The sequence below is a fragment of the Corylus avellana genome, chromosome 5, assembly GCF_965113065.1.
Source record: "Corylus avellana chromosome 5, dhCorAvel1.hap1.2, whole genome shotgun sequence".
NCBI classification, from domain to species: Eukaryota; Viridiplantae; Streptophyta; class Magnoliopsida; order Fagales; family Betulaceae; genus Corylus; species Corylus avellana.
In genome coordinates this window covers 6,871,761-6,898,341 of record NC_142494.1, presented here as the reverse complement: position 1 = coordinate 6,898,341, position 26,581 = coordinate 6,871,761, and the positions used below count along the sequence as shown (strand labels likewise).

At 33.6% G+C, this 26,581-nt stretch overlaps 4 protein-coding genes and 1 non-coding gene across 6 annotated transcripts; 3 read left to right on the top strand and 2 right to left on the bottom strand.

Moving 5' to 3' along the window:
- Positions 1-7,126: 7,126 nt before the first annotated feature.
- LOC132181493 (CAAX amino terminal protease family protein) lies at positions 7,127-10,397 on the bottom strand. Of its 2 annotated transcripts, XM_059594742.2 has the most exons (4): positions 10,136-10,397; positions 9,388-9,546; positions 8,332-8,550; positions 7,127-7,494 (listed from the first exon to the last, which is right to left on the bottom strand). In XM_059594742.2, exons 1-4 carry the CDS (start codon positions 10,328-10,330, stop codon positions 7,153-7,155), a joined length of 915 nt encoding a protein of 304 aa, XP_059450725.2. In that variant the 5' UTR covers positions 10,331-10,397; the 3' UTR covers positions 7,127-7,152. The 2 variants fall into 2 exon arrangements, with proteins under 2 accessions (XP_059450725.2, XP_059450726.2); XM_059594743.2 differs by lacking the exon at positions 9,388-9,546.
- Positions 10,398-11,392: 995 nt separating this feature from the next.
- On the top strand, positions 11,393-12,906 carry LOC132182721 (Acyl-CoA N-acyltransferases (NAT) superfamily protein). The gene is made up of 2 exons (XM_059596043.2): positions 11,393-11,690; positions 12,385-12,906. The coding sequence occupies exons 1-2, from the start codon at positions 11,447-11,449 to the stop codon at positions 12,612-12,614; spliced, it is 474 nt and encodes a 157-aa protein (XP_059452026.2). The 5' UTR covers positions 11,393-11,446; the 3' UTR covers positions 12,615-12,906.
- A 1,301-nt stretch (positions 12,907-14,207) lies between these two features.
- On the bottom strand, positions 14,208-14,280 carry TRNAV-UAC (transfer RNA valine (anticodon UAC)). Its single transcript has one exon. It is a non-coding gene; the product is annotated as a tRNA-Val (tRNA).
- A 146-nt stretch (positions 14,281-14,426) lies between these two features.
- Positions 14,427-19,431, top strand: LOC132183078 (Tetraspanin family protein). The gene is made up of 6 exons (XM_059596474.2): positions 14,427-14,896; positions 16,926-17,025; positions 18,158-18,238; positions 18,332-18,436; positions 18,930-19,115; positions 19,332-19,431. The coding sequence occupies exons 1-6, from the start codon at positions 14,730-14,732 to the stop codon at positions 19,341-19,343; spliced, it is 651 nt and encodes a 216-aa protein (XP_059452457.2). The 5' UTR covers positions 14,427-14,729; the 3' UTR covers positions 19,344-19,431.
- A 2,372-nt stretch (positions 19,432-21,803) lies between these two features.
- Positions 21,804-22,965, top strand: LOC132181735 (F-box protein CPR1-like). The gene has a single exon (XM_059594974.2). The coding sequence runs from the start codon at positions 21,804-21,806 to the stop codon at positions 22,926-22,928; it is 1,125 nt and encodes a 374-aa protein (XP_059450957.2). The 3' UTR covers positions 22,929-22,965.
- The last annotated feature ends 3,616 nt before the right edge of the window (positions 22,966-26,581 follow it).

Below are 26,581 nucleotides of genomic sequence, written 5' to 3'. Positions count from 1 at the left end.
CTTGCAGGAATCCCCAACAATCTTCACACCCTTCTTGAAGAAATACTTGAGATCCTTGGCCCTCTCCTTCACCTGATGCTCAAACCCGGCCATTGTTATCGCTTCAGAGATGCGAAGAAACCCTTCAGAGAGAGGAAGATGGTTATCAACTTTCTATATATATAGAGACAGACTGGGGAGAGGCTTCCTTTTAGGGTTTTTTTTTTTTTTTTTAAGGGAGAGAAGATGTGGTAATTTACTTGCGTGATGGGCCTTGAACTCTTTTAAACCGATTATCTCGTGGGATCCAACGCATCATTGACACGTGGCGTGAATCAAGTAGCTGTCACGCACTCACGCTTTTCGCAGGGGTTTGATTGTTTCTTGGTGTTTTTCCACGTTGATTGCGGGATAAGCATGAGCTGGCTATCTGTGTGGGATGTGGGATTCTTGAACTCTCATTGGGCCCACATGGACCACCATGTCCTTTTTATATTTAGGCCCAATTTGTTTCCATTGAGCCCACTTTAACTACGAAAATCAGTTTATTTATGGCTTATGTTTATTAGGGTGTAAATGATGCCATGTTGTCACTTTCTAGCATTTTTAAAATGGTGAATTAATGTATAGTTGATAAGAGTTCTTAAAATGGATCTGACTTACATACTGTTATTTTAATGCAAACAATGATTAAAATTGAATATCAAGAATTCGGCTTACATTATTAAGAAAGGAAGCTAATGGAGCAGCTCACGGTTTGGCAAAAGTTGCTGGGAATGGTGGTATTTCTAATGTTTTAGAGCTTGGCTCTAGTTGTTTTGTCACCTCAGTTTATTTGAATAAGATTATTCTTCTTTCAAAAAAAAAAAAAAAAAAAAGAATTCGGCTTACATGCTGTTATTTTAATAACAGCTTGTATGCTGTAATTTAATCAACGATCAAAATTGAATTTCTCAAAATCTCTCTTTATTTTCTTTATCATATTAAAAGCTTTTAAAAGTAAGTCAACTTTAAGATTTAATCTTCATTATTAATTAAACTACAACATACATGCTACTGAATTTTTAAGAAATTCAATATTGACTGTTACTTAAACTACATCATACATACTGTTATTTTACTGTTATAAAAATAACAGCATTTAAGTCGGATTTCTTTCATTCATTTCTATATAACTACCAAACAGGCCCCATATTTGAAGATCATTATTACTTTACAGAGAAATATCTTGGTCTCAGGTAGATATTATTTTTTTTTAGTCTCAAGTTTTTTTATTTTTTATTTTATAAAGCAATATTTACGGAGAATCATTTCTCAACTTTGAAAGCCATGGAATTAAGAAGATTCAAATTAAAAGCTTTAAAAGCATGGATATTAATGAAGTATTAAAATATTATGCCTGTTGGAATATGAACACAAGCACAGCTACTCATGGCATGGATACCATAAAAAGAGGTATAGAAATTGATTTCACCAGCTGGAATGAGCTTAAAGAGTCAAAAGGTAAGGCTTTTGATACTTGGAAGTCAATAAAATAGTACAGTAATTAATTGGAAAGTTACTTAAATTAATTAGATTAGATTACTGTGACTGCATGTCATACATATTTATTGCTTCAATTTGAAAAATGGAGAGAAAAAGGGTTTTTCAAATTTTGATTATATTTAATAGATAAATCATAAAGAAAAATACTAAAAGTACAATTATTTTATCTAATTTTGGGCTAATTTTTGTCTTATTTTTTAATTTAAAAAATAACAAAATTTAAAATAAAAAAAGTTAATGAAGCTATAAATTTTATTTTGGTTTTTTTTTTTTGGTATTTTTTTAAAAAAATAAAAACTGTAGTTTACTTAGAAACTTTTTTCTTATTTTTTAATTTGAAAAATAACAAAATAAAAATTAAAAAAGTTTCAGAATCAATCATTTTTATTTTGGTCCTTCTTTATTTGGTATTTTTTTTAAAAATAAAAATTGTATTTTTATTCATAATAATGACCAATTTTTTTAAATTATTGCTTTAAAAACTTTTTTAATTTTTAATTTTATTATTTTTAAATTTTTTTTTTTTTTTTAAAAAAAAGAAATTGGCCCAAATTAGTCCAAAATTGAGGCTGTATCATCCATCAATCATAAATATGCCTGTCAGTACAAGTTGGGAGATTGTATTTAAGGTAGTGGGACCACAATTTGTTTAGAATCTTATAGGGTGGGGGGCCCTACTGGCCTTCCAGTCAAATTTCTTAACGTAGAATATAAATTGATGACAAAGAGTTGTGACCGAAGGCCAATATAATTGTTGTCTTCTTAAATTCATCATGGCCCCCATGAAGAAACTTCATCATCCATGAATACCAACAAAAAAACTTTAAATATATGCATTATAATTCTAAAATTATTGACCAAGTGGTAATTGAAATTTCCTAAAATCGTTTATAAAGTTCGATTTTACTTGTAGTCCATTTGAAATGTGCAATTTAAAAATCCAATTAAAGGCTTGTTTGGGTGTGCGTTTAAAGCGCCTAAAAATATGTTTAATACTCAAAAAGTTTCTTTGAATATATATATATATATATATGTATATATATATATATAGTGTGTGTGTGTGTGTGGTAAAAACAATTGAAAACGCTTAATGGTTCAAAAAGCTTAAAATTGCCAAAAAACGATTTTTGATTTAAAAGCTCTATAAAAATTACCAAATATTTAAAGCATGTTTGGAATTGCGATTGAAATATAAAGCTTTTAAATCAAAAATCGTTTTTTGATTTAAAAGTTCTATATCTCAAACGCAATTATTTAGTAGTTCTTGTGAATCTAATTCATTGAAATTCGGTCCAATAAAATAGAAGAATTATAATTCTATTTGCGATATTCCTATCTATTATTTTGGAGATTTATAATTCTTCCATTTTATTGAACGGAATTTCAATGAATTAGATTCACAAGAACTACTAAATAATTGCGTTTGAGATATAGAGCTATTAAATCAAAAAACAATTTTTGATTTAAAAGCTCTATATCTCATACGCAATTCCAAACATGCTTTAATTATTTGGTAAAATTACAATTTGGCATTTAAAATCGCAGTTTCGTCTTTACAAAATCATGCGGGGTTTTTTTTTTTGAAAAACCCTAATTGACTCCAATTAACACCTATTCTGTTTGTTTAGGTCTTTCACAAAATATTATGCGGAAATAGATATAACCTAACTGATAATAATCAACCAAATACAAACAGATATGTAAAAAACATTCAAGAACTCAGATATTTGATTACAAAGAGAAAACCATTTAGAAAACTCTCTAAATATAATACCTCTTCGGGATAACCAAACCCAGGAAATCACTCAACTATAAAAGAATAAGGATTGCAAGAAGTTTACACTTATAAAACCTTTGCAATTGACGCTCCCTTGCATAAGACAAGCGACCCATTTCACTTCTACCGTAGTAGCCCTTTTTAGAACATCTTGCACAATTCTTCTATATGATCTCCTTCACCAGAACTTTGATTGGCTCCAAGTGTTTAATCATAGAAACGAAAATGAGATTTCTCGTCTTTACTCTAAGAGAGATCTAAATGCTCCAGTTCGATATCTATATCTCTCTCTCTTAGCTTATAGTATTCGCTCTCTGAATACATACGTAATAATGTGCATAAGGATCATTTTAAAAAAATTGCACAACAATTAAGCGGATGTGTCCAGACAGGGATAAGTACGTGTCTGGATAGGGCTATGGTTATATATGCGTAAACCCTTCGTGTCCGGACAGCCAAGCCCTGTGTTCGGACAGGTCTTGGAAGAAACCAAGTTGAGCTCTCTGTAAATGCTGTTCGGACATTGCTTCTGGCTATCCGGATAGATCTTTGAAGAAACCAAGTTGAGCTCTCTGTAAATGCTGTCTGGACACTACTTTTGGCTGTCCGGACGGGATGCTCATTTTCATCAGATTGCATGCAAACCGAACGTACCAAAACATAAACTAACATTTTTTTTTTTTTAAAAAAATAAAAACATTTCCTTGCGATTTGAAAACGCCAATTTTTCTATGTTTTTAAATTTTAATTTTTTAAATACACACTTAAATGATACATTTTCTACGATTCGGTTTAAGATCACACTTTTTATCTACGAAACGCACCCTTAGCTAGAAATTGACGTGAAACTTTGGGCTTGTTGGGTAGCTATTTTGGAAACAGTTTTTTTGTTTCGAAAACAGAAAACGCATTTTTGTACTGTTACTCATAAGCTCCTTTATAATTCATGCAATCTATGTGAACTAATTCACATAATTAATTATTTTTTCAATGGGGGACAAAAATGTTAACCTAAATTAGTTAGTCGGCCTCCTGTTTTGACATGTTTATGATCATAAATATTGAAAGTAAACAAGTTGCTGCACCATATTAAAAACATGGAATCAGATTTGGAAGAATCAAACCACCTTCAAGGGGACGAGTTATTTATTCCAACCGGATAATAATTGCCATCACCATCACCATCACCATCACCATCACCATGCAACTGTGAAGTATATATATATATGCACTTGATTTCTTTAGTGGTTCTTTGCAAAAGCTTTGTTGTTGTTGTCATCTGCAATCGTGGCATTACACTATATATATTCTTCTTTGTCTTGTGCTTTTCTAACTGTTGAGCTAAGAGTATATGAATATGACTTTCAATTGCAGTTCTTAGGGTATTGCATTCCATGGATTCGGATTCCATGCCATGCGATTTTAAAAAGTAGCGATTTTAAAAACGTAATTTTTAAAAACGCAATTTTTAAAATCGCACTTATTGAAATCGCACTCCCAAACGGGCCCTTAGTGTATTGCAGATGCAATACATTGTTCTTAGAAATCTTTCAGTGATTCTAGTGGATGGGCCACCCTCAAAGGGTGGTTCGTATTAAATTACTAGTTATCTCAAAAGTTTAAGTTAATAGGAAGAGGTAAAATTTAATCACTTAGTCATTACTTTAACACTCCCTCTCACGTGTGAGCTTAAACTCCATGTTAATAGGTGAGGTCCAACACGTGGAATATTTAATTAAATGGGGGGTAATTTGATGAAGTCAAGGTTCGATCTTATAATCCTTTGGCTCTGATACCATAAAGAAATTCGTAGGTCTAACTCATCTCACAAAACCGGTTCTTACAAGAGAGGGTTGTCCATTCTTTATAAACATGCCCAAGGTCTTGTTCACAGGCAATGTGAGATTATTTTTCAACACCTTCCCTCACGTGTAGGCTTGTATTTTTTCTGCTCCTTATCATGGGGTAAGTAGTGCGGGCCCCATTCGTCTTGTGGTAGGCTTTGATGCCATGTTAAATTACCAGTTATTCAAAAAGCTTAAGCTGATAGGAATAGGTAAATTTAATCACTTCATCATTACTTTAACAGTTCGGGAGTGGTCTCAAAGGGAATGGTTTGGCTACTCTACTATAATGTTGTTGACATGATTTGAACCGTTCATTTGAAATGAACAACCCAAAAAAAGGGTTTAATTACATTTAAGTTCTTTGAACTATCAATCATTTTCAAAAAGAACTTTACAAATTAACAGGTGTGACACCTGGATACATCAAAGTACCATTTTGTATCAAAAATTAGTTAGAATGGATGAAAAAATCACAATTAACCAAGATCTTCCGAATCAACCCTAACTATCAAATTTTGGTCAATTTTGATTTTTCCATCCATTCTATCGATCAACGAAGCGACATTTTTGTCACAAAATTGTGATTTGATATATTCAAGTGTCATGCGTGTTAGTTTGGTCCGAAAATGGTGCTATAATCTCTTTCACTAAGATTGTTGCTGTTAAGAGCCTAATCATTAACTCTTAAAATTTTAGGATTTTTGGATACTAATTTGGTAAAAACTTTTTAACTTTTATGATTGTAATATTTCATCAAGTTTTTTAATTGCTTATCAGCATCTAATGACTTAACATGATATCTAGACGTAGTAACACAACATTTTAATCTAACTTATAAATCAATTCCTTTTTGACTCAAACCCTTACCATTGTTAAGGGCCTAACCATTTATTCAAAATTCCTAAAATGATTGAATATTGATTTTGTTAAAACTCTAAGGAAGAAAAAAAATACAAAATCAGTCATTAGAGTTTCACTAATTTGCAAATAGCTCTTTAGGGTACAAAAAGTAACTGAAAACTCCATGTAAAAAAACAAGTTAACAAATAAGTTTACGTACTAAACTTATGTCCATAATTTTAATAAAAACCGCTAGAGTGTCATATATATATATATATATATATATATATATATTCTTGAGGTGCCCTCAAGAATGATGATGGAATTTTATTGAAAATATCAAGGCCCTAGGAGTAGGAGGGTCCACGAACCCTTGATAGAATAGAACCAATAGCTACATGCCAAAAGCCCTCCCTTCAAAGTTCAATGTTCTTGTTCCTGTTCCTGCCTGCAAAAGGGCTGTCTCTGTAAGCCTTGTTCCTACGATAATCTTTGTCCTATTCTTTGTTTGTCATTGACTCATTGTATTTGTTTGTTTGTTTTTTTTTTTTTTTTCCTTTCTTGAAGTTGTAAAAGTTGTTATCTTCTTCGTGTTCTTTTTGGCCTGACTCCTTTCCTTTCTTTCTCTTTTTGTGGCTTTCATTGTACTTGCTTGGAGAGAGAGAGAGAAAAAAAAAAAAAAAATCATACAAACATATATCCGTCTCTAGATAGATGTCTAGAGTTATTAAACAAGATATCCAAAAATAAAATAAAGAAATAAAAGAAAAAGACTGAATTTATTTGGAATTACGGTTTCAATAAGTACGATTTTAAAAATTATATTTTTTTAAATAGCTAAGTTTTGAAATCGCAAAAGCATTTGGTAAAACATGTTAAAAAATATTTTTTTTTTTATCAAAAATTTGTTATGCAAATTATGATTTTAGTTTAAATTCGCGTTTTTTCAGATAAGCACTGTCTAGCCTGCTTACAGAAATCGCATATGTTTTTTCTATTTTAAATTAAATGTTTTTTAAATCGCAATGCCAAACACCTTAAGGTTTGTAATATTTTTTAAAAACACAGATTATTCTTTAACATCTATCTGATGTGGAACTTAACCCTTTTAAACTCAAATGTGTATACTCTCAACGCCTATCAAAACGACTTAAAATTTTATATTTAAGACAACAATGTTAGAATTAGAGTCATGGCATTGTAGAGGGAGTGTATGACAATGGAGGAACTTAAGTTTCCAGTCCAGCAATAAGAGCTTCCAAGGACACACCCAATGATGACCAACTGTAAAAAGTTCTCTGCAGAAAAGTGTGCTGCACTGAAGATGACTGAGCTTATGAAGATTGCTTGCTGCCATTTCATTGTGGGTAACATTGATGTCAAGAGAAACCCTCTATAAACAGTTTCCTCCAGAAGAGGGGTGACAATGCAGTAAAGGAGGACACATGCTGCCTTTGAGATGTCATTGCTCAGAAGGATCTCCTTCAATATGGGGCTGTTCACAGCCTGCAAGTATATAGCATAAGAGAAGTTACTTGATAAGGGAGAAAAGAAAAGAGCATTTCAAAAGTTCAAAGCACCAAATTTTGTATCACCAAACCTTCAATGATTTCTTCTGTACTTAGAGATGTAGAAAAACATTATAGAGGGAAATTAAAAAATAAAATTAAAATCCACATCAGAAACTCAACAAAAGCAAGCAACAGATAGAGAAGAACTCTATGAAGTTCCTCCTATAGCAATCAAGTGTTGCATGCCTCATATTAGTGAGTTGGCATTTCAACATCCAGTGGAGATCAAATTAATCCTCATCAAAGTGCAGAATTCAAGCAACCCTAATCACATAGAACAATAAACAACATGTCACTGAAATTAAAACAACTTATAATATGATGAAACACATCATCAAGCTCCGTGCAAGGAATTCAGTACCATTTCAACAACCAAACCGATTTTAATGCACTATTAACTTTTTTTCTTTCTTTCAAAATTCGTTTGTCACCATCATCAAATATCAGATTGGTTGTTTTCTTATCAGAAACCAATTACTAACCATACTTGTAGATGAATTGATTCACTATACTAAACGTGTTTGCATTAGGCAATTTGAAAAGTATTTCCAAACTAGTTTTTTATCTGACATTCATATCCCAAAAGTCTAAGATGGAAGAACACAATTATGAGTATTCTATTCGTTCAAAAGTATAAGCTTGTTAGATTCAATAGCTTTAAAAACTAAGAAGGGAAGAAAATTATCTCAAGTTTCAGTGTTAGATCAACATGTAAAATTTAAATAAGATAAATAAAATGAGCAAAGCAAAAGGAGAAGCCCCATTGACCAACCTTGGACCCAATCAATCTGTCAGCAAGGATTGATGTAAGAAACACCAACAGAAACAGAAACCCAAATCCTAGTATTGATGCCATTAACCAGTTCCGCTCTTTTGATAAGTTGTTGGCTTTAAAGAAGTTTACAAACTCATATTTCGGCTTAGCAGTCCACTGTAGTAGAAACAGAGTTGCAATGAACTCTAAAGTTTGAACTACAAGCAGTGATAATACCTGCACTAGTGAAAAAGGTAAATTGGATACAAAAGAAAAACGGACGTCAATCATCAATGTGCAACTTCATTAATCTAAAACTCAGACAAATTGAGAGTTTGAAGAAACGAGTCCAGCCAAAACTCGAATTCAGACACTCAATTTGATTTGTTCAATGCAGGCATATAATCAAAATAGGCCCATGATAAAGTGAGTTAAATGTAATACATCATGAATGAAAAAGAAAACACAAAACATAAAAAGGAATGAGACAAATCTAATGATCATGGGATAAAATATTAGGTCAGATCCCAGACTATCACATTATATTACATATCTGCAACTGATGCCTTGCAGAAGCCCAAGATATTCATAACACCATACTACAAAACTATTTGCATGAAAACAAGAGTAACTGCCTGTAAGTCAGAATCCTTGTTCTAAGTAAACAGCAAAGGTTGCACGGGTATGGATTATATGCTGTGTCATTAGCCTCATTTAACCAGGAATGCCTATCCAAACCTATAATAAAATGAACATATCAGACCCTAAGCAAAAGTAACCCTCTGAGTCATGTCAGATAGGCTTTTCTTACATCTCTTTTATAATGTGTATGTCTATCAAGGAGAGGGCATCTTACGCACATTTTCTGAGAAAATAAGAAAGTAAAGTACAATGATAAAAAGAGAAATAAAATCAAAACAGAAGAGATAGGAGATAGAAGAAGAATAGAATAAATAAAATGTCTCCTTTGCAAAGCATTTATAGTCATTCTCTTCCCTCCTCTTCCATTACTTCAATAATCTGATAGAGTCTAACCAGTGTAATTACTGTTCATAGAGATCTAAATATACTCACCTCCGTCTGTGAATCAAGATGAGGTTCATGCAGTATCCAAGCAACCACAGACAACCCTCCGAAACTCAAAGGAATGTGCAGATTGAACATGTAAAATGCCATTGTGGTCCATACACTCCCAGTATCCCAAGGAATATCTCGTGGCAGCACCGAGAAGCCCTATAATACAGAATCACCCAAAAAACCCCATTCCCGTATTTGAATCAACAGACCGGAAAATTCAAAAATGTCTAGACGTCTGGCTAAAATTCACTACTTATTCAACAAACACGTTTCAATTACACATTCTATGTTGCTAAAACAATCAATAAATTCTAAACTTTTTCACATTCATAATAGAAAATAACTAAAATAGTCATACGAGTCAGAGAATCATCTGCAATCGATGTATAAATCATGACACAAAAGTTTTCGACAATGCTGTGTTCTGAATTTTATCTTCCTAAGACGAGGGAACACAAAATGAGAAACTTTTTGTGGTATTTTTTGAAAACCCATTTCCAACAACATCTTGCCTATTTGTTAACCAGCAGAGAAGTGAACGAAATCGTAAAACACCCATTTTCTTAAACCTTCAGAAAGTGTTTTCATTTTAGTCTTACAGAGAATAGCAACAATTACAGCTTTCATCAATCAACGCAGGGAAAAAAAAAAAAAAAACTCCAATAAAACTTCAGATATACGGAAAAATATGGACATGATATATCGAATAAAATTCATATAAAGTAATTAGCAGAAGTGATTGTACCTGATAAGACGCCTCATGGGTGTCTTCATTTGGGGTGCAAGAACACTTAAAAGAAGCTTTGGAGCTTAGCTTAGATTTGGATTTGGAGGAACAGAGAAAAGCACTTGGAGATAGAAATGAAGTTAGCGGTTGGCTAAGTTGTACGCTCAATTTAGATGGTGTAGGATAAACAGGACCGCACCGTAACACTATCATTTCATTTCCAGCTCTTTCTCCCTGTAGCTACGGCGCTACGCCAAAGTTCTATCCAGACCTCGCAAAGAGCCGGGTCATGTTGTTGGGTTCGCTAAAAACTCCATATAGTATGTAGCAAAAACATGTTTGCATAGTGGTAAATTTGTTAAAATAAAGTAGGGTGGGCATAATATTCAATTGTTTTTTATTTCCAGCCGTCGGTAGTCGGAATAAAAAATTTATTTCGACGTTGGTTTAGTAGTCGGTATAAATTTTATTTCTTCGGTTAACAGAATCGAATTGAACCGACTGGAACCAAACCAACTTAATTGTCTTCGGCCCTCAATAGTTGTTTGGATCACTTGTTTAGCCAAAATCATGTTCAATAAATACTTATTTAGCCCACAAACAATCCACTTTGGCCTATACAAAAATAGACTTGGCCTAGTATAAAAAGACCATGACTAATCAACTTAATTGACTGACGACTTCACTGAGTTAACCGACTTAATTAAAATAGTCGAAATTTATTCTTGTCAGTATGAAGCTGGTTAATTAATTGACTTTTCAGTTCAGTAAACGAAAATACCTCTACTGTCACCAATTTAACCAATACTCCATCCTAAAATAAAGTGCACACAATTTGGGTGAATTTCATTAATACAAAATTTGGATAGAACTCAGCCATAAATCGTAACTCGTTCGATCTCATACTCGATGTGATGACGGTTTTGATACCAAATGATACAAATAGTTTTATATGTAGCAACCTTCCCCTCTCGTGATTCGGCCACATCATCTAGTCTACTGATTTTGCATCAATATGTGGCATTAGGGGCATGTGTCACCATCTTACAGGTGCTGACGTGGAGATCCGTTAAATATTTAGACAGATGATAGACGGCAGTACTAAGTGTGTCTTTTCAATACCCCATGTACCAAAATTGCATTTAACCCTAATTTTTAATATAACAAGAATTGGGATTTCCTAAGATTGCGTATTTTATTGAATAGATTTTACTTCGAAAAGTAAATATATAATCTAAACTAAACAAAGGTCTAAAAGTAAAACCAAACTAGCCTCTAGCAGACGCTTGAAACAGAGCAAACCAAGAAAACGAAGGCCCAAACTCATCCATGTCGAGCGGGGTCATAGTGGAGCTCCTTAGAAACGCCACCAACTGGGGCAAAATTGTGGATGACATAGTGAAACTAGAGAGAAAGATATTCCCTAAACACGAATCGCTTGCTAGGTCCTTTGATGAAGAGCTGAGAAAGAAGAATTCTGGGTTGCTTTACGTGGACGTGGATGGAGAAGTTGTAGGCTATATCATGTATTCTTGGCCTTCTTCCTTGTGCGCTTCTGTCACCAAGCTTGCAGGTTCCAAACCCATTTTCTTTGTGACATTTTTTTTTTTTGCCAAATAAATGATTTTTTCTCCTTTCAGTGGGTTTTAGATTTTCTTCTTCCATTGCTGAGAATAGTGAAAGTCTGTTTTTTTTTTGTCCTTATTTTGTGATATTACAAAGTTTTCATCTTAGTTGTTTTGATGATTTCAATATGTGTTTCTTTTGACGATTGGTTCTTGTCTGTGAATACTAAATTGATGATTAAATGGAACTCTTAGAGACCCATCTGCTAGAAGTTTCAAAAATTCACGATTTTATCAGTTTCTCGATGTATGCAAGTAATTACTTAAAGCCTAAAGTTATCCACATGTTGAAAGTTGTTGAAGTACTGAAGTTTTGTGTTTTCCTTATCTTAGCATAGTATGTTCTTTCTTGTGGACGTGAGTTGGTGAAACTTCAAATGTGCTAATCACCCATTTGATGAAAGGATCAAAAGAGGAAAAAAAAATTGAAAATGAAAATGTGTATGCGTGTGTGTGCGCACACTCGTCAATGTATTGCTTTCCGCTGTTTGATTTCTTTAGCGGAGATGTGACTGATGGCAAACCCTTAGATACCCAACTGGTGAAACTTGGTATAATTCTTCCTGTTTTTGAGTCTGTATTGAACATATTGTAATTTATTCAATTTGGGTGTTCTTTTTGATTGATGGAAACCAAACTCAGTGAAGGAGAATTGTAGGAGGCAAGGGCATGGAGAGGCACTGTTGAAAGCAGCAATTCAAAAATGCAGAACCAGAAATGTGCACCGTATATCGCTTCATGTTGATCCCTTGAGGACTCCTGCTGTGATTCTCTACAAGAAATTTGGTTTCCAAGTCGATAACCTGATAGAAGGTTACTATTCCTCTGGTCGAAATGCCTATAGAATGTACTTGGATTTTGATGCTAATTAGTGGAATAGAGTTCAAAACTTGATCCAAAGTTTTGCGGTAATTTAATCTATGGAAAGATTTTGTTTGCTGTGTTGAGATTGCTGAACAAGATGATCAAATGAATCTGCTGTGATATTGAATACTGTGATACGATGAGAAGGATATAATCAATGAAGTAAAGAAATATGTTGTTTTTTGCAACTCTGTTATTGTAATTCTCATCGTCTTTTAAGAGATCAATGCATTTCTGAGATAATCTTGCCTGTTAAAAATACATTCATGTTGCAAGCTTGGTCTTGCATGCATGGTGCAGTTAGAAGTAAACTATAGCTTCTTGATTGTCACCATCCCATGAGTGCCAGTGTGTCTCAATATGGGTAATGATTCTGTCTGTTAATGTTATTTAGAGGGTGTTTTTTGCTTGAAATATTCTGATGTGGCACAAGTGAAAGTAATTTTGAGAGTTTTGTGAGTGTTTTTGATGCTTGCTAGTGTGTCGCTCTGTAAGCTCATATGTCTTCATGATGGTCACATGCCTTGCAACCCTGCTCAACAAGAGATTAATTAATAATTTGATTGAGAAAGACAAGTTTCTGAAGCTCTTTGAGCAATTTCAAAGTGGGTAAGGTTAAAGGAACAACAAAAATCATTTTATTTGCTCAGCCATCTATTTATTTCCCCTCAGACATAAATTTCTTTATAGCATCATAAATTTCTGATTATTCCTAATTGTAGACAACTTATAACTCTCTTCCTCTGTCATAAGTGACAAATTATTGGCATGCCTCAAACAAGAATGGCATGCCAGCATCTCTATTGATGGTTACTTTCTAGGAGTATTTCTTGGCTGAGAAGTCATGAACTTATTGTTCTTCCAGCTCATTGGCTAGGAGCAGAAAGGGAGTCAGAAATGGCCCATATTAATTAACTCCAAAACTATATCAAACAACTCAAGACAAATGGAATGTGATCTCTTCATTTTTTTAAGTGAAATGAGGAGAGGAAATGAGCTATTTTATAATCAATATTACAATTCACAGATTTAGTGGTACATATGTTGCTACGTCATTTAATTTTTTTTAGCATTATTTATATCATTAGATATAACAATATAAGAATGTTAACGATGAAATGAAGAAAAATGGACAGAATTATTAAGAAACCATGGAATGAGCAAAATGGAGATTATTTGGTAAGCACACAATTTTATGGCCATTTAATTAGGCAGCATTATATATATATATATATATATATATATATATATAAAGGAAACAATTATGTGGCAATATATGTACTACTAAATCTAGTGATGGATATATTGTCACGCGGTGAATATTTTGTTAAAGAGAGAGGAGAAGAGCCATTTTATGGTAAATTAAAACATTTCACAAATTTAGTGGTATATATGTTGCCACTTCATTTAAAATAAAAAAGATTAATTATGTAATAATATAATAATATTTACACCATTAGATGTAGCAAAATAAAAATATTAATCATAAAATGAAGTAAAATGGAGGAGATTATTTAGTAAGCATACAATTTTATGGCCAATGAATTAGTCAAGCATTACAAAGAAGAAATTTATATTAAAAAAAAAAAAAAAAAGAGAAATGTTGCTGCCCAGGATCGAACTGGAGACCTTCAGTGTGTAAGACTGACGTGATAACCACTACACCACAGCAACCTTGTTGACAAGCTTCTTAGCGCAATTATTGAAGTACCGTAAATTAATGGTATGCTTCATTAACCCGAAGAAAAACACACGAAAAAAAGAAAAGAAAAGAAAAAGAAAGAGGGAAAAATAAAAATAATAATAATAATTAAAAAAAAAAAAAAAACCAAAATTTCATGGAAGCGTATGCGATCATTTTTCTCCAAATTTATTCCTTAAAAATCGGAAACCTGAAGATCATCAAAACGGAAAGTGTTAAACCTTGAACCAGACTTCGTTGTTGATGATCTTTAGTCCACAGAGTCTTCCTCTTTTCGCGTACCGTCCACGCGCTTTTGAGCCCTAAAGCCATATAGGGTTTCCTGCAAATTTTCTTTCTCAATTCTTCTTTTCATTGATAGGTATATATATATTTTTTTGGGCATCATAAGTGTTTTTGGTGAATTGGGTTTCGGCACAAAATGTCTAGAATAGCGAGGAGCTGTGTACAATCGATACTGAAGCTGGTGAACTCATTAATAGCGATGGTTGGGATGGCCATGATTTTGTATGCTCTGTGGATGATTAAGGTTTGGCAGAGGCACATGGATGAGTTGCCCTTTGGTGGGTCTGATCATCAGGCTCCATGGTATGCATTGTTTCTTCTTCTCTTTTGTTTTCTGTGATTTTGTTTGGGCTTTGATTTGTTTTATTTTGGGATATTCTATTTTGTTTTGTTTGGCTGTTGAGAAAATGCGGGCAAAGAAAAGGAAATCAAATTTTGAATGTTGGGTTTTTCATTTTATGGGGATTGTTTAGAATTAGGCTGATGAAGAAATTTAGTAATTGGGTAATAATTAAAATGTTTTGTTTGTTTGGTGTCTTGTGTTTGGAAAGATAAAGAAAAATGAAATTTTGGATGTTTATTGGTCGCATTATAGTGGCTGTGGGTTCCAATAATTTGAACTTTTTCCTAAATCAAGTACCGGTTCCGCTTATAAACCATTTTCTCCTATTCGGCTGCAATTTCTCCCCTTACCCAATTTTCTTGGTATTGCGAAAAAAAATAAAAGAAAAAGTAAAAGAAACAGAAAAAGGGCTTGTCCCACATTGGCCAAGAAGCCGGAGATGGACGAGTTATAAGCACCACGAGTCGTCTTCTAGTCAGCAATTGCTTGAAAGAGGTACCTTTGTAGGTCCCACTTATAAACCATTTACTCCTATTCAGCTCCGAAGTGCCATTTCTTTTCTCACCCAATTCCATTGGTATTGCATAGAAAAAAACAGAAGAAAGTAGTGGTTTAACAGTCTCAGAAGATAGGGTGGCCCCTTCCTGTTCATATATAACCTTAACAGTCAAGGCAGGGCGCTGGAAGCAACTTTTGCTTTGGCCTTTGCTCTCGATATGCTAATTGACCACTACCATCTAATTGGTGAGGTTCTTAAAAATTCATGACAATTGATTTTAGTGGGAGTTTGTTTATGAGTTAGTTGGCCCGTTGTTGAATTGAGGAAAATTGATAGACTTTTGTTTGGGCGTGGGGGTGGGGGGTTGCTTTCACGAGGATTTCTTTTTCCACTTAGGATATTATTTATTGAAATACATAGTTAATGTTTCAGAAGTCTGTGTTGCTTAAGGAGTATTGTTTAATGTTTCTCATTGCTGATTTACGGAAATGGAATTAGGAGGTGTTTGGCAATGTAGGGAGAAAGAGAAAGATCCTGTTGGAATAGCTTTGTGCTCTTGTTTGCATTGAAGAAGAAAGGGCTTTAGGCCTTGAGGAGAGATCCACTCTCATGGAGGAGGTGGGTCTGCCTAGGGAAATTCCTCCAACCTCTCATATTTTCTATGCATCCCAAGAGGCTCAAGAGAACATCACCCACCCCATGAACTACCAAATTTAGAGTTGACCACCACTCTCCACCAAGCCACCTTCTCATGCGCATAGCGTCATAGCCATTTTCCTAAGAGAGCTTGATTGAGCATTAGCAAGTTCTGAATTCCCAACCCTCATTCAGAGATAGGAGAACAAACTTTGGACCAACTTATCAAGTGATTTTTTAACTCATCACCTAGCCCACCCCAAAGGAAACCACGTTGAAGCTTCTCAATACAGTTTGCAACACCCGCAGGAAGCGGAAAGAGGGACATAAAGTACATAGGTAGATTGGAAAGAGTACGCTTTATAAAGGTGACCTTACCACCCTTAGACAAATACATCATTTTCCAACTAGCCAAGTGCTTCTCCATTTTTTCAATAACTCCATTCCAAATAACCTTGACCTTATAGGAGGTCCTTGACGGAAGACTAAGATACTTGAAAGGTAGGGGTGAAACCCCACAACCCATAATATCTACCAACTCATCCACATCACATTGCCCACAGGAACCAATACTAACTTAAGCCAAATTTACCTTTAAGCCAGAGACAACTTCAAAATATAAAAACAAGCATCGCAAAAGTCGAAGGTGATCTGGGTTAGCCCTGCTGAAAATCAACGTATTTTCCGCAAACAAAAGATGCAAGATATCAATCCATGCCCCCATGGATCATGTGTACCTGAGGGCGCATTATACTCTTTATGATATTTCAATTACTTAAAAAAAAAAAATTGTTTCTCATTGCTGCTTTCATAAGATTAACTTTTAAAGACACTGCTTCTTTTATGAATTGCAGGTTTATGTACGCTTTTCTTGGCCTTGGAATCACTTTATGTGTGATCACATGCACAGGTCATGTTGCTGCAGAGACTGCAAATGGTTGTTGCCTTTATTTGGTATCCTTTTTCTTAAATCAATTGAATTGGAATTGGTGGTCTTACTTTCATCATCCTTTATATGTGTTACATATACTTGGATTTTGATCCGAGAGTCTTTTTTGTTACTGGTGATCAGACTATTTTTTCACTGTAATATTAACTATTTAAGTAACTTGTTTCATTAATTTTCAGCCCTTATTATTGTGACCCTCTGTCCTGAATGCTTCAGGAAGCAGTCACTAGGTACTTTGCAATGAAGTCATATCTGGAAGGGGATCATTGGATTCATGTTCAGTTTGGGAGTGCTGAAAGTATAATGGATCTTGTAGTCTAAATTCTAGTGGTCCCATCCATTCTTAGAAAACCATATTTGATCCTATGGTTCAACCTTGATTTATTTAGGGTCCTTACACAAAGAACCTTACTTTATGAATTGTAGAATCACGTTATGCCTTTTCTTTACTTTTTAGTATATTCTTTAGAATCGGGTTATGCCTTTGTTATATACTTTTGCATCATGGTTGGAGCATCATTTCAAGAATTTTAATTCTCAGTTTTTTTTTTGGCAAGTAATTCTCAACTTAATAAAACTTAATTCTAGACATGGAAATGTGGCTATATCTGTTTTAAATTATGTGATCGGTCTTTCACAATAATCCTCATTTTGTGATCCTTAATTTTGTCAATGTATATGTTTGTATCTTCTAATCCTTCAGCATCATGGTCAAATTAATTACCTCAACATGTGTAAAGAAGTTTCTACCTTTCTTCACAACTCTTGGACAAGCTTTTTGGTTGATCTTTAACCGTAATAACCTTTAAAAGCTCTTTATTGACCCTGTTAATGAAAAACAAAGCCTTAGTTATGAACTTCGGATAGAATTGTGCTTCTAATTTCCAAATTACGTTTTAGTTGTTTTAGGCAGAACATATACATTTTTAAGTTTAGTATTGAATTTCACCACCGTAGCCATTTTGATTTGCACTTTCTGAATTGTTGTCATTACAACTTAAACAAATTTAGGTTTGTGAAGCTTTTTTCTATATTCTTTTATTATTATTATTATTAGTATTTTTCAGTTATTTCTATTTGGAAGACTATGTAAAGTATGTGACATACTGAGTTCACGGTTGACCTTAATGGAAACAGTATATGCTGTTTGTCTTCCTGCTCCTCATGCTGGAGGCTGGAGTGACTACTGATGCATTTCTAAACCGTAACTGGGAGCAGGTATCATTCAGTTATTTCTATTTGATGACATATGTAGTGAATGGCTTATGAAAGATGCTTTTTGTATGCTGATTTCATTTAACCGGTGACCAGGACTTTCCAGAGGATCCTAGTGGGAGTTTTACGCAGTTCAAAGATTTTGTCAGATCAAATTTTGAGATCTGCAAGTGGATAGGCTTGACTATTGTATCTGTCCAGGTCTCTCTCTTTCTCTCAGTGAACTTTTGGCATCCTTATGATGATATAAGAGCGATGATTTGCTACTCCATGAGTCTCAACTGTTTTACCTTACCAAAACTAATGGAATCGGTAGAAAGATTTGAATTTATTGTATGGTTACAGTCCAATAGATCACTTGGTCTACAAATGAGCTGTGGGATAAAAAAAAAAAATGAGATCATATATCAGTAGGACTTGACATATTATTTTTGTTCCCAAAAGCGTGTCACTTTGCTTTGTCATAATTGTCCAGTGCATTGTTTCTGCCTTGTCTTTCTCAATTGCCAAAGTTCTGTAGTTTTTCTAGTTAGACCTCAGTATGGGATTCATTTATTTTATAATTTCCTTGGTGCCTCTCCAAGTTTTTTTTTTTTTTTTCCACAGTACTAAGATAAAGAACCCTCATCTTTACTATGATAATAACCTTTTGGGTCCTTGAAGAAGAAATTTTGGTTTTGATATTACATTGCAGGGACTGTCTTTATTATTGGCAATGGTTCTCAAAGCTCTTGGGCCACATCAATACTATGACAGTGATGATGACTATGCTCCTGAAAGAGTTGCACTCCTTATGAATGCTGCTCAGCCACCTCCTTATGTTGTTGGTGACCCTGTTTATGGATCAAAAAATGCATGGAATGTAAGAATTACTGACAAGGTAAGAATGCATTAAGTCTTGAATTGACAGTATTGCTTTATGTGAGGCCTTTGATATTCCCTGCGACCGTTTTTCAGTCGTTTTTGTTTATTCTTTTTTTGTGCCTTCCACATTATATGTTCTTTTGGCTTGTATCATCATAGGTCCTTATTGCTCAAGAGGGTTGTCCTTACAGTTTATGATTTTCTTTTCTTGGTTCTTTTTAATATATATTAGGCAAACAGGTAACTGGATTCACATCAGAAAGACGCCGGCTTGTGGATGGATAGGAAGTTTACCGGGGCACATAAAGCTTGTTATCTGATGACTCGAGCGATGGAAAGAACAGAAAAGCTCCAGGTGTGCTTTCAGAGGAATTGGTGGTGGAAACGTGTAAATATTGCAATAAACTCTAATGTTTATATCCCAAACCTCATGAGAATGACACTTTATATCATATGGTTTATCTTTTAGATCTCGAGCATATATTCTGTCTTTTATTTTTTGCTTTGTTGTCAAAATTTGTCCCAATAGTTTGGTTCTTCTTCTCTTCTATTCGTTTTAAGAAATAATTGATCAAATAAGAGGAGAAAGTATCCCATGTTTTTTTTAATGGTGTTTCTCATGAGTCTCATTGAATGGAAACTATCTTAGGATTTTAGTTAGGAATTTGGTATTATGGGGTTTTATATTTAAACCTAGAATGTTAAATATAAAACCCAATAATACCAAAACTTCAATTGTTTTTTTTCACCTTGCTGTTTATTTTTGCACAAAAGATGTTTAGGGACTTTTTCACTCGAGTCAATCAATATTATCCCAAATTTGCAGTACCATTTTTAGCATAACTCTCATTCTGAATAATTTTAACATTGTTTTTTAGGTACTAAAAATACTTTTAAAGCTCCTTAACGTAACTCCAAATATGCTCTCGGCCACCCACAAGAGAGCACTTTTTTTTCTCCTTTTACATTGCACAAAGTCTAGGAATATGGAGATGAAAACACCACAATATAAGTAGGAGACGGTTATTTTAATTTCCTCTAACTTGGTTTATTAAACTTATATGTGTTCATAATGCACGTAACACATCATTTATAATAGAGCATGCGATTCTTACATGCATTTTGAATATATATCAATTTAATCTAGCGCATGCATATGCCTACCCACTCATGAAAGAATCAAAACTTTACCCTAACACCCTAACCATATTGGTGTTCATACCCGATACAACCCTTAAACCTCATTGCCAACTTACCCCCCACAAAGCCAAAAAAGGAAAAGGTAAAGAAGGAAGAATAAACGTCTTTAAAAAATGGATTTTTTCGAGCTTTCTCTCTTGGTTTTGCCTTTTGAAAAGCTATTCATTCTGTGGACAACCATGCTATATCCAATTTTATATATAACCCTTGCATCTGACAAAAATTAAAGAAAATCAAACAATCAAAAAAAGAAAAAGACAACGACTTTAGAACAAAATGAAAAAAGGCAAAAAAAAATTCTGAAAATGACCCACGCTCATTATTTGGATTTTGTTTTTTTCGGTTTTAAAAATTTTGACCTTTTTTTTCTTTTAGGTCTCTTTTTTCGATTTATATATATATATATTTCAATTTTTTATTTTATACATTGTTGGGAATAAATTCACACTACAAGCCCACCAAATCTGGGCCTAATGACCAATGATAGGCCCATGAAAATATTAATTAAATAGCAAGAGCAATTTAATTAATTAATGAAAGATATATTCTAATTGGGATTATATTGGAATAAAGAAGCTCAATCCAAACTCAAGCTCCCATGAATTCAAGATTATCTCTACAAGATGACTACTCAAGATTATCTTTACTCTGGACTCCCAAGCCAATTCAAACAAGGAGAACTAGTTCAAGTCTACTTCAACTCTCAAGCCTATAAATAAGCCCCTACACAAGGTACTACGATTATCTTCTCAGATCTTCTTTCATCTTCTCATACCCTTTGAATTAAAGCGCGAGGACCCTGAAGAAAGTGCATCCACCGTGACTTTGAGTCGTGGAGGTAGACATCGCAACTCTTTAAGACTTTTAGTAGTTTAGGGTTTAGGATTTAGGGTTTACTTTTAGGGTAAACCCTAAAAGTCTTTTAGGGTTTTGGGATTAAGGGCCCGTTTAGGAGTACGATTTCAATAAATACGATTTTAAAAATTGCGTTTTTGAAATCATTACTTTTTAAAATCACATAGGTGTTTGGTAAAACATGTTAAGAAAAACTTTTTTTTATTTTATTTTATTATTATTATTTTTTTATCAATTGAGTGTTTTGATAACATTAGCATATAATTGTGGTTTCATGGTCAAATAGGTAAATATTGCGCCAAATATTGTTTTAAGGGAAATTGTGATTTTGGTTTAAATTCGTACTGTTTTAAATAAGCACCCCTAGTCAGCTTATAAAAATCACAGATTTTTGGACATTTTAAAATTTGCGTTTTTAAAATCGCAATTCCAAACATTCCAAATTGTAATTTGGTTTAAAAACGTAGATTATTGTTTTTTAAAACGCACTTCCAAGCTGACCCTAAGTTCCTAATCCTTGTTTGTTTACTTTTCCTATTTGGTTTGATGTCTTGGGTTTGAACCAACTTATTAAGATTCTATAAAAATAACAATGTTTTTCTTTCTTCTCCTTGTGAACAACGGTTTGCAACTCACAATCAGACGAAAGATGTCAATACTTCCCCCGGATCTCATCACCGAAATACTTTTGCTACTTCCCGTCAAATCTCTAGTACGTTTTCAGTGCGTTTCCAAGCCATGGTTGGCTTTAATCGAAGATCCAGATTTCATCAAGAAGCAGATCGACACGAATAAAGAACGCAGTTTCATTGTGGAGACATGTATGTGCTGGGGGTATGCGCATCCAAAGGATTACTACTTGGTAAAAGTTTCCAACGAGAATGTGTTTGGCGAGCCCGAGAAGATGTTAATCCCACGATTCAATCCTTCAGAAAAGCTCAGGTGCATCCGCATCTCAATATTAGGCTCTTGCAACGGCTTAGTTTGCATCCGAAACGACATATTTGAAATTGTGATTTGCAACCCATCAATACAAAAACACAAGAAAATACCCTTTGAGCCTGTAGACGACAACAACAACAAGCTGGTACTCGATTTAAACGACGGATTCAGTTTTGGATTCGGGTATGACGCTGTCAACAACGATTTCAAAGTTTTAAGGATTGTGGGATTTTGGGAATCCTCTGAAATGTTTAGGACTCCTCCAACGGATGTTGAAGTTAAGATATTTAGTCTGAAAGCAAATTCTTGGAGAAGAGTAGAAGATCAATGGCCTTACAAGGAGTTACTTATTGTTTCTTACCATTGGGCTTTCATAAATGGTGCATTCCATTGGTTGGCTCAGAGTGCAACTGGAGCATACACTCTTCTCGCATTCGATCTTACCACTGAGAAATTCAGAGTGCAAATGCTTCCGTTCGATATCCTTTCGATTGCAGATTTTGACGTTTTGGGAGGATCGCTATGTGTTGCTTTGCATGGTGAGGCAGAAGACTGTGAAGTTTGGACGATGAAGGAGTACGGGGTGGAGAGCAGTTGGAGTCGGCTTTGGAAGCTGCCCGAGGCTCCCTGGGAAATTGGTTTATTACTTGTCCTTTCAAAGGACAACAAAAAGGTTCTAACGAAAGACGAGCTTAAGAGAATCTTGTGGTATGACATACAAAAAAAGACATACGAGATTGTTGAGAATGATCATCTGGATATTCTCAAGAACATTTGGACGATGCCTTATGTGGAAAGCCTTTTTCTTCAGGATGGTGACAGTGACAATTGAATTCAATGCTCTTCTTCCAGGATCTCTTGATTATTTATTTCCCTTTATCCATACATAATGGATTGATAATATGCAGTTAAATAATTACATTTTGTTAGGCTAAACAAGTAGAGCAGGAGCTTTTGATGTCTTTGGATGTTGTTATTTTTATTGAAATTTTACATGGTTTGGCTATTAACTTTGTTAGCAAACCACTAGTTGCTATTTTAGCTAAAGGAAGTTGATATCTTGCACTATATATATATATATACTTCCTATCATCATTCTTTACCTATGAAGCTTGTGAGACCTTTTGTGTGCATAATAAGGCAGGGTGGATCTGGATTTGGTTGCTTAAAGTGACCCAAAATGCTACTTCTTGTTGGCAAAAGATTCTTAAACTAAAGATTTAGCTAAGAAATTTCTTAGGTTCCAAGTGGGTGATGGGAGTAGAATCTACTTATGTATGGATGGAATCCTGGCATCCTTTTTGATAAAAATGGAACTCATCAGCTTAAATATGCAATCATCTCATCCGATGATGGAAGAGATATTGAGACTTCACATTATTGTTGATATTGTTGTTATCTTTGAAGCAAATAAATCAGGACAGGCACATATATATATATAAGGTTACTTTTGTTGCATGTATTACCACTCTCATCTTGATTGAAAGAGGGCACTGAAAGAAAAGAAGTTATATATATATATATATATATATATATATATATATATATTTGACAAGTATAAATTTAATATAAAAAAAATAATAATAAAAATTACAGGGTAGCAAAAAGCAAAAAGGGAGATCAAACTGTGGAGCTAAAGCTAGAAAAAATATCAAGGCACCTTGTATACCTTTAGTTCGGCGTTAGAAAACAAATTGAATTGAATTCCATGCAGACTGGGGGAAAAAAGAAAAAAAGTTACAAGCTAATATATAATGTAAAGGAAAAATACATTTTACCCTCCTTGAACTATTCATTTATTTGCACTTTGACCTCAAATGTCTAAAAAATGGCACTGGACCCTCCCAAACTTCCAAATTGTTGCAATTCAACTATTCTGACCTTTTTTTTTTTTTTTTTTTTTTTTTTTCTTTCTAAAATGTCCACATCCCAAGTTTAAAAATAAAAATAAAAATTAAGGGGTGGCCAGCCACCCTAGTTGGGCCTAGGGGTGGCTTTGGCCACCCCAGACCGGACACCTCTTAACTTTTATTTTTATTTTTAAAAAAAAAATTTTAATTTTTAATTTTTTTTTTTTTTTTTAACTTGAGATGGGAGGCATTTTAAAAAAAAAGAAGGAGCCAGAATGATCGAATTGCAACAATGTGAAAGTTTGGAGGGATCAAATGTCACTTTTTACACATTGAAAATCAAAATGCAAATGGGTGGATAGTTCAAGAGGGTAAAATGTATTTTTCCCATAATGTAAAGAACATTTTGGCAAATTGATACACTTAGATTCTGTTATTTGAATTATAAAAAATTTATTAAAAAAAAAAATCAGTTACTTGCTTCCAATTTAATCCAAACAATACGTAAGCATTGCAAAAATTAAAAAAATTTTAAAAGTGACATTACAAATTAATTGGTAATTTGAAAGAATAAATGCAATTTCTCCTAAAAAAAAAATCATGCAAAATAATTATAAATAAATAAATAAGTAAATAAAGTTATAATCCACGCCTAGCTAGGACTTAGGAGCCTTTCTGTCGGAGCCCATAGCTTTAAAGAAGTCTTTTTAGGGTCGTATGTCATATAATAATAATTGGGACAGCTTTGTGGTATTTGCAGATCGAATGGATTCTTCACAAGATATGATCTTCAACGGTACCTCCTTTAACTACCAAAATATCATACTTTATTAACCATCATGGAGATTATCTTTTAATTACTTTAAGGCTTTTTTTTTTTTTTTTTAAAATTGATCGTGGGCGATTGTGAGTTATATTATACTTGTTAAGCACCTTTACATGTTCTGTGTATTTTTTTTTTCTTAAAAAAAAAAAAAGAATTGCAAAGTTTGTGAGATAGTACTCAAAGAAAGATAAAGTTCAATCAAAATATTCTTTTAAGAGCACTAACCCTTCCTCTTTAATCCCTTTACGAGAGATTTGGCAAACTTTTCATGCAACTCAATTAGAGCTGTCAATATTTGACACGATTTATGAAATCAACCCGTTTAATTAAATTGGTCAGATTATGGTAGACCTGTATAGTCTTATACTTATCTTCGACACGATTCGAACCTGACATATAACATAATAGCAGGCAATATTTGATATGAACCGCGAATCCAATACAAAACTAGAGGGTTAAGGTTGAGGAATTTGACCCATTTAATTAAATGAGTTGAGTTAGTGTTGATGTAAATACACATGCCCTAACATGATCCGAACCCGACACATAAATACAAATTGTCACCCCTAAAGCCAATCTATTAAACCTATGTATGTTCTTACCATATGTAATTCTCGACGTACATTTTTAGTCAATTTAATTTGAAAGAAAACTTTATTGATTTGAAAAACAATTGATTTATAACATGCGCAACTCGGGGATGTGCTGTTCTGTGATTAAATATTAATGGAAACTTTGGTTAACATGTTTGAATAGATGAGGGTGACAGATTGTTTGGGCTTGGCAAGTAGTAGTCACATGTTCTGTTAAAGCTTGCAGACAAATTACAAGGAAACTATGAAACCAAGAGGGCTTCGAAATTGGTGTAGATTCTCCTTCTCCTTCTCCTTCCATTATGGTAATCAGCGTCTTTTTCTAGAACTGTTAGGCCTTAGGATCACTCATGATCACTCGCATACAAGATTAGGGAGCAAAGCAAACAAACAAACCAAGGTGTGATTCTATTGGAAGGCGCTTTGTCTATTATCAGAAATGCTATTTAGGGCTTATTTGAGTGTGTGTTTAAAGAGCTTAAAAATGCGTTTAACACTCAAAAAGTCCGTTTAAAGTATTCATTTGGTTAAAAAAATTGATAGTGCTTTAAAGAAAAAGCCTAAAAGTGGCCAAAACGCTTAAAAATAAAGCTTTTTCCAAAAAAAAGATTTTTGACTTAAAACATATTTGGGATTGCATTCGAAAAATAGAGTTTTTAAGTAATATATATATATATTTTTGGCAAAAGCTTCATTTTAAAGTTTTTTCCAAAAATGCGTTCGCCGTTTTGGCTATTTTTAGACTTTTTTTACTCTTAAAAGCGCTTTCAATTTTTTTTTACCAAATTGGTACTTTTTTTTTTTTCTTCAAATGGACTTTTTGAGAGTTAAACGCACTTTTAGGCCTTCAAACGCACACTCAAACAAGCCCTTAAAAACTCTATTTCTCAAATACAATCTCAAACACGCTCTTAATAGATTGATATATAATTGTAATATAATAACGTTACAGTGAAAATCTAACATTTTATTTTTATTTTTTAGTGCATAGATATGCATATAGTTGAAAATTGAGCGTGAGTCATGACGCACTCTTGAATAAATGAGGAAACTATAATTACAAAACCAATTAAACGTGAGTGATGGATGCACTCCTGAATAAATGAGGAAACTTCTTGAATAAATGAGGAAACTATAATAACAAAACCAATTAAACGCGAGTCATGGATGCACTCTTGAATAAATGAGGAAACTATAATAACAAAACCAATTATGC

Coding starts and splice junctions, on each gene's coding strand:
- LOC132181735 (XM_059594974.2), top strand. CDS start 21,804: ATGTCAATACTTCCCCCGGATCTCATCACCGAAATACTTTTGCTACTT.
- LOC132182721 (XM_059596043.2), top strand. CDS start 11,447: ATGTCGAGCGGGGTCATAGTGGAGCTCCTTAGAAACGCCACCAACTGG. Junction 11,691..12,384: donor TTCTGTCACCAAGCTTGCAG/GTTCCAAACCCA, acceptor AACCAAACTCAG/TGAAGGAGAATTGTAGGAGG.
- LOC132181493 (XM_059594742.2), bottom strand. CDS start 10,330: ATGATAGTGTTACGGTGCGGTCCTGTTTATCCTACACCATCTAAATTG. Junction 9,547..10,135: donor CCCATGAGGCGTCTTATCAG/GTACAATCACTT, acceptor TCTGTATTATAG/GGCTTCTCGGTGCTGCCACG. Junction 8,551..9,387: donor ATCTTGATTCACAGACGGAG/GTGAGTATATTT, acceptor TCACTAGTGCAG/GTATTATCACTGCTTGTAGT.
- LOC132183078 (XM_059596474.2), top strand. CDS start 14,730: ATGTCTAGAATAGCGAGGAGCTGTGTACAATCGATACTGAAGCTGGTG. Junction 17,026..18,157: donor ATGGTTGTTGCCTTTATTTG/GTATCCTTTTTC, acceptor TAATGGAAACAG/TATATGCTGTTTGTCTTCCT. Junction 18,239..18,331: donor TAAACCGTAACTGGGAGCAG/GTATCATTCAGT, acceptor ACCGGTGACCAG/GACTTTCCAGAGGATCCTAG.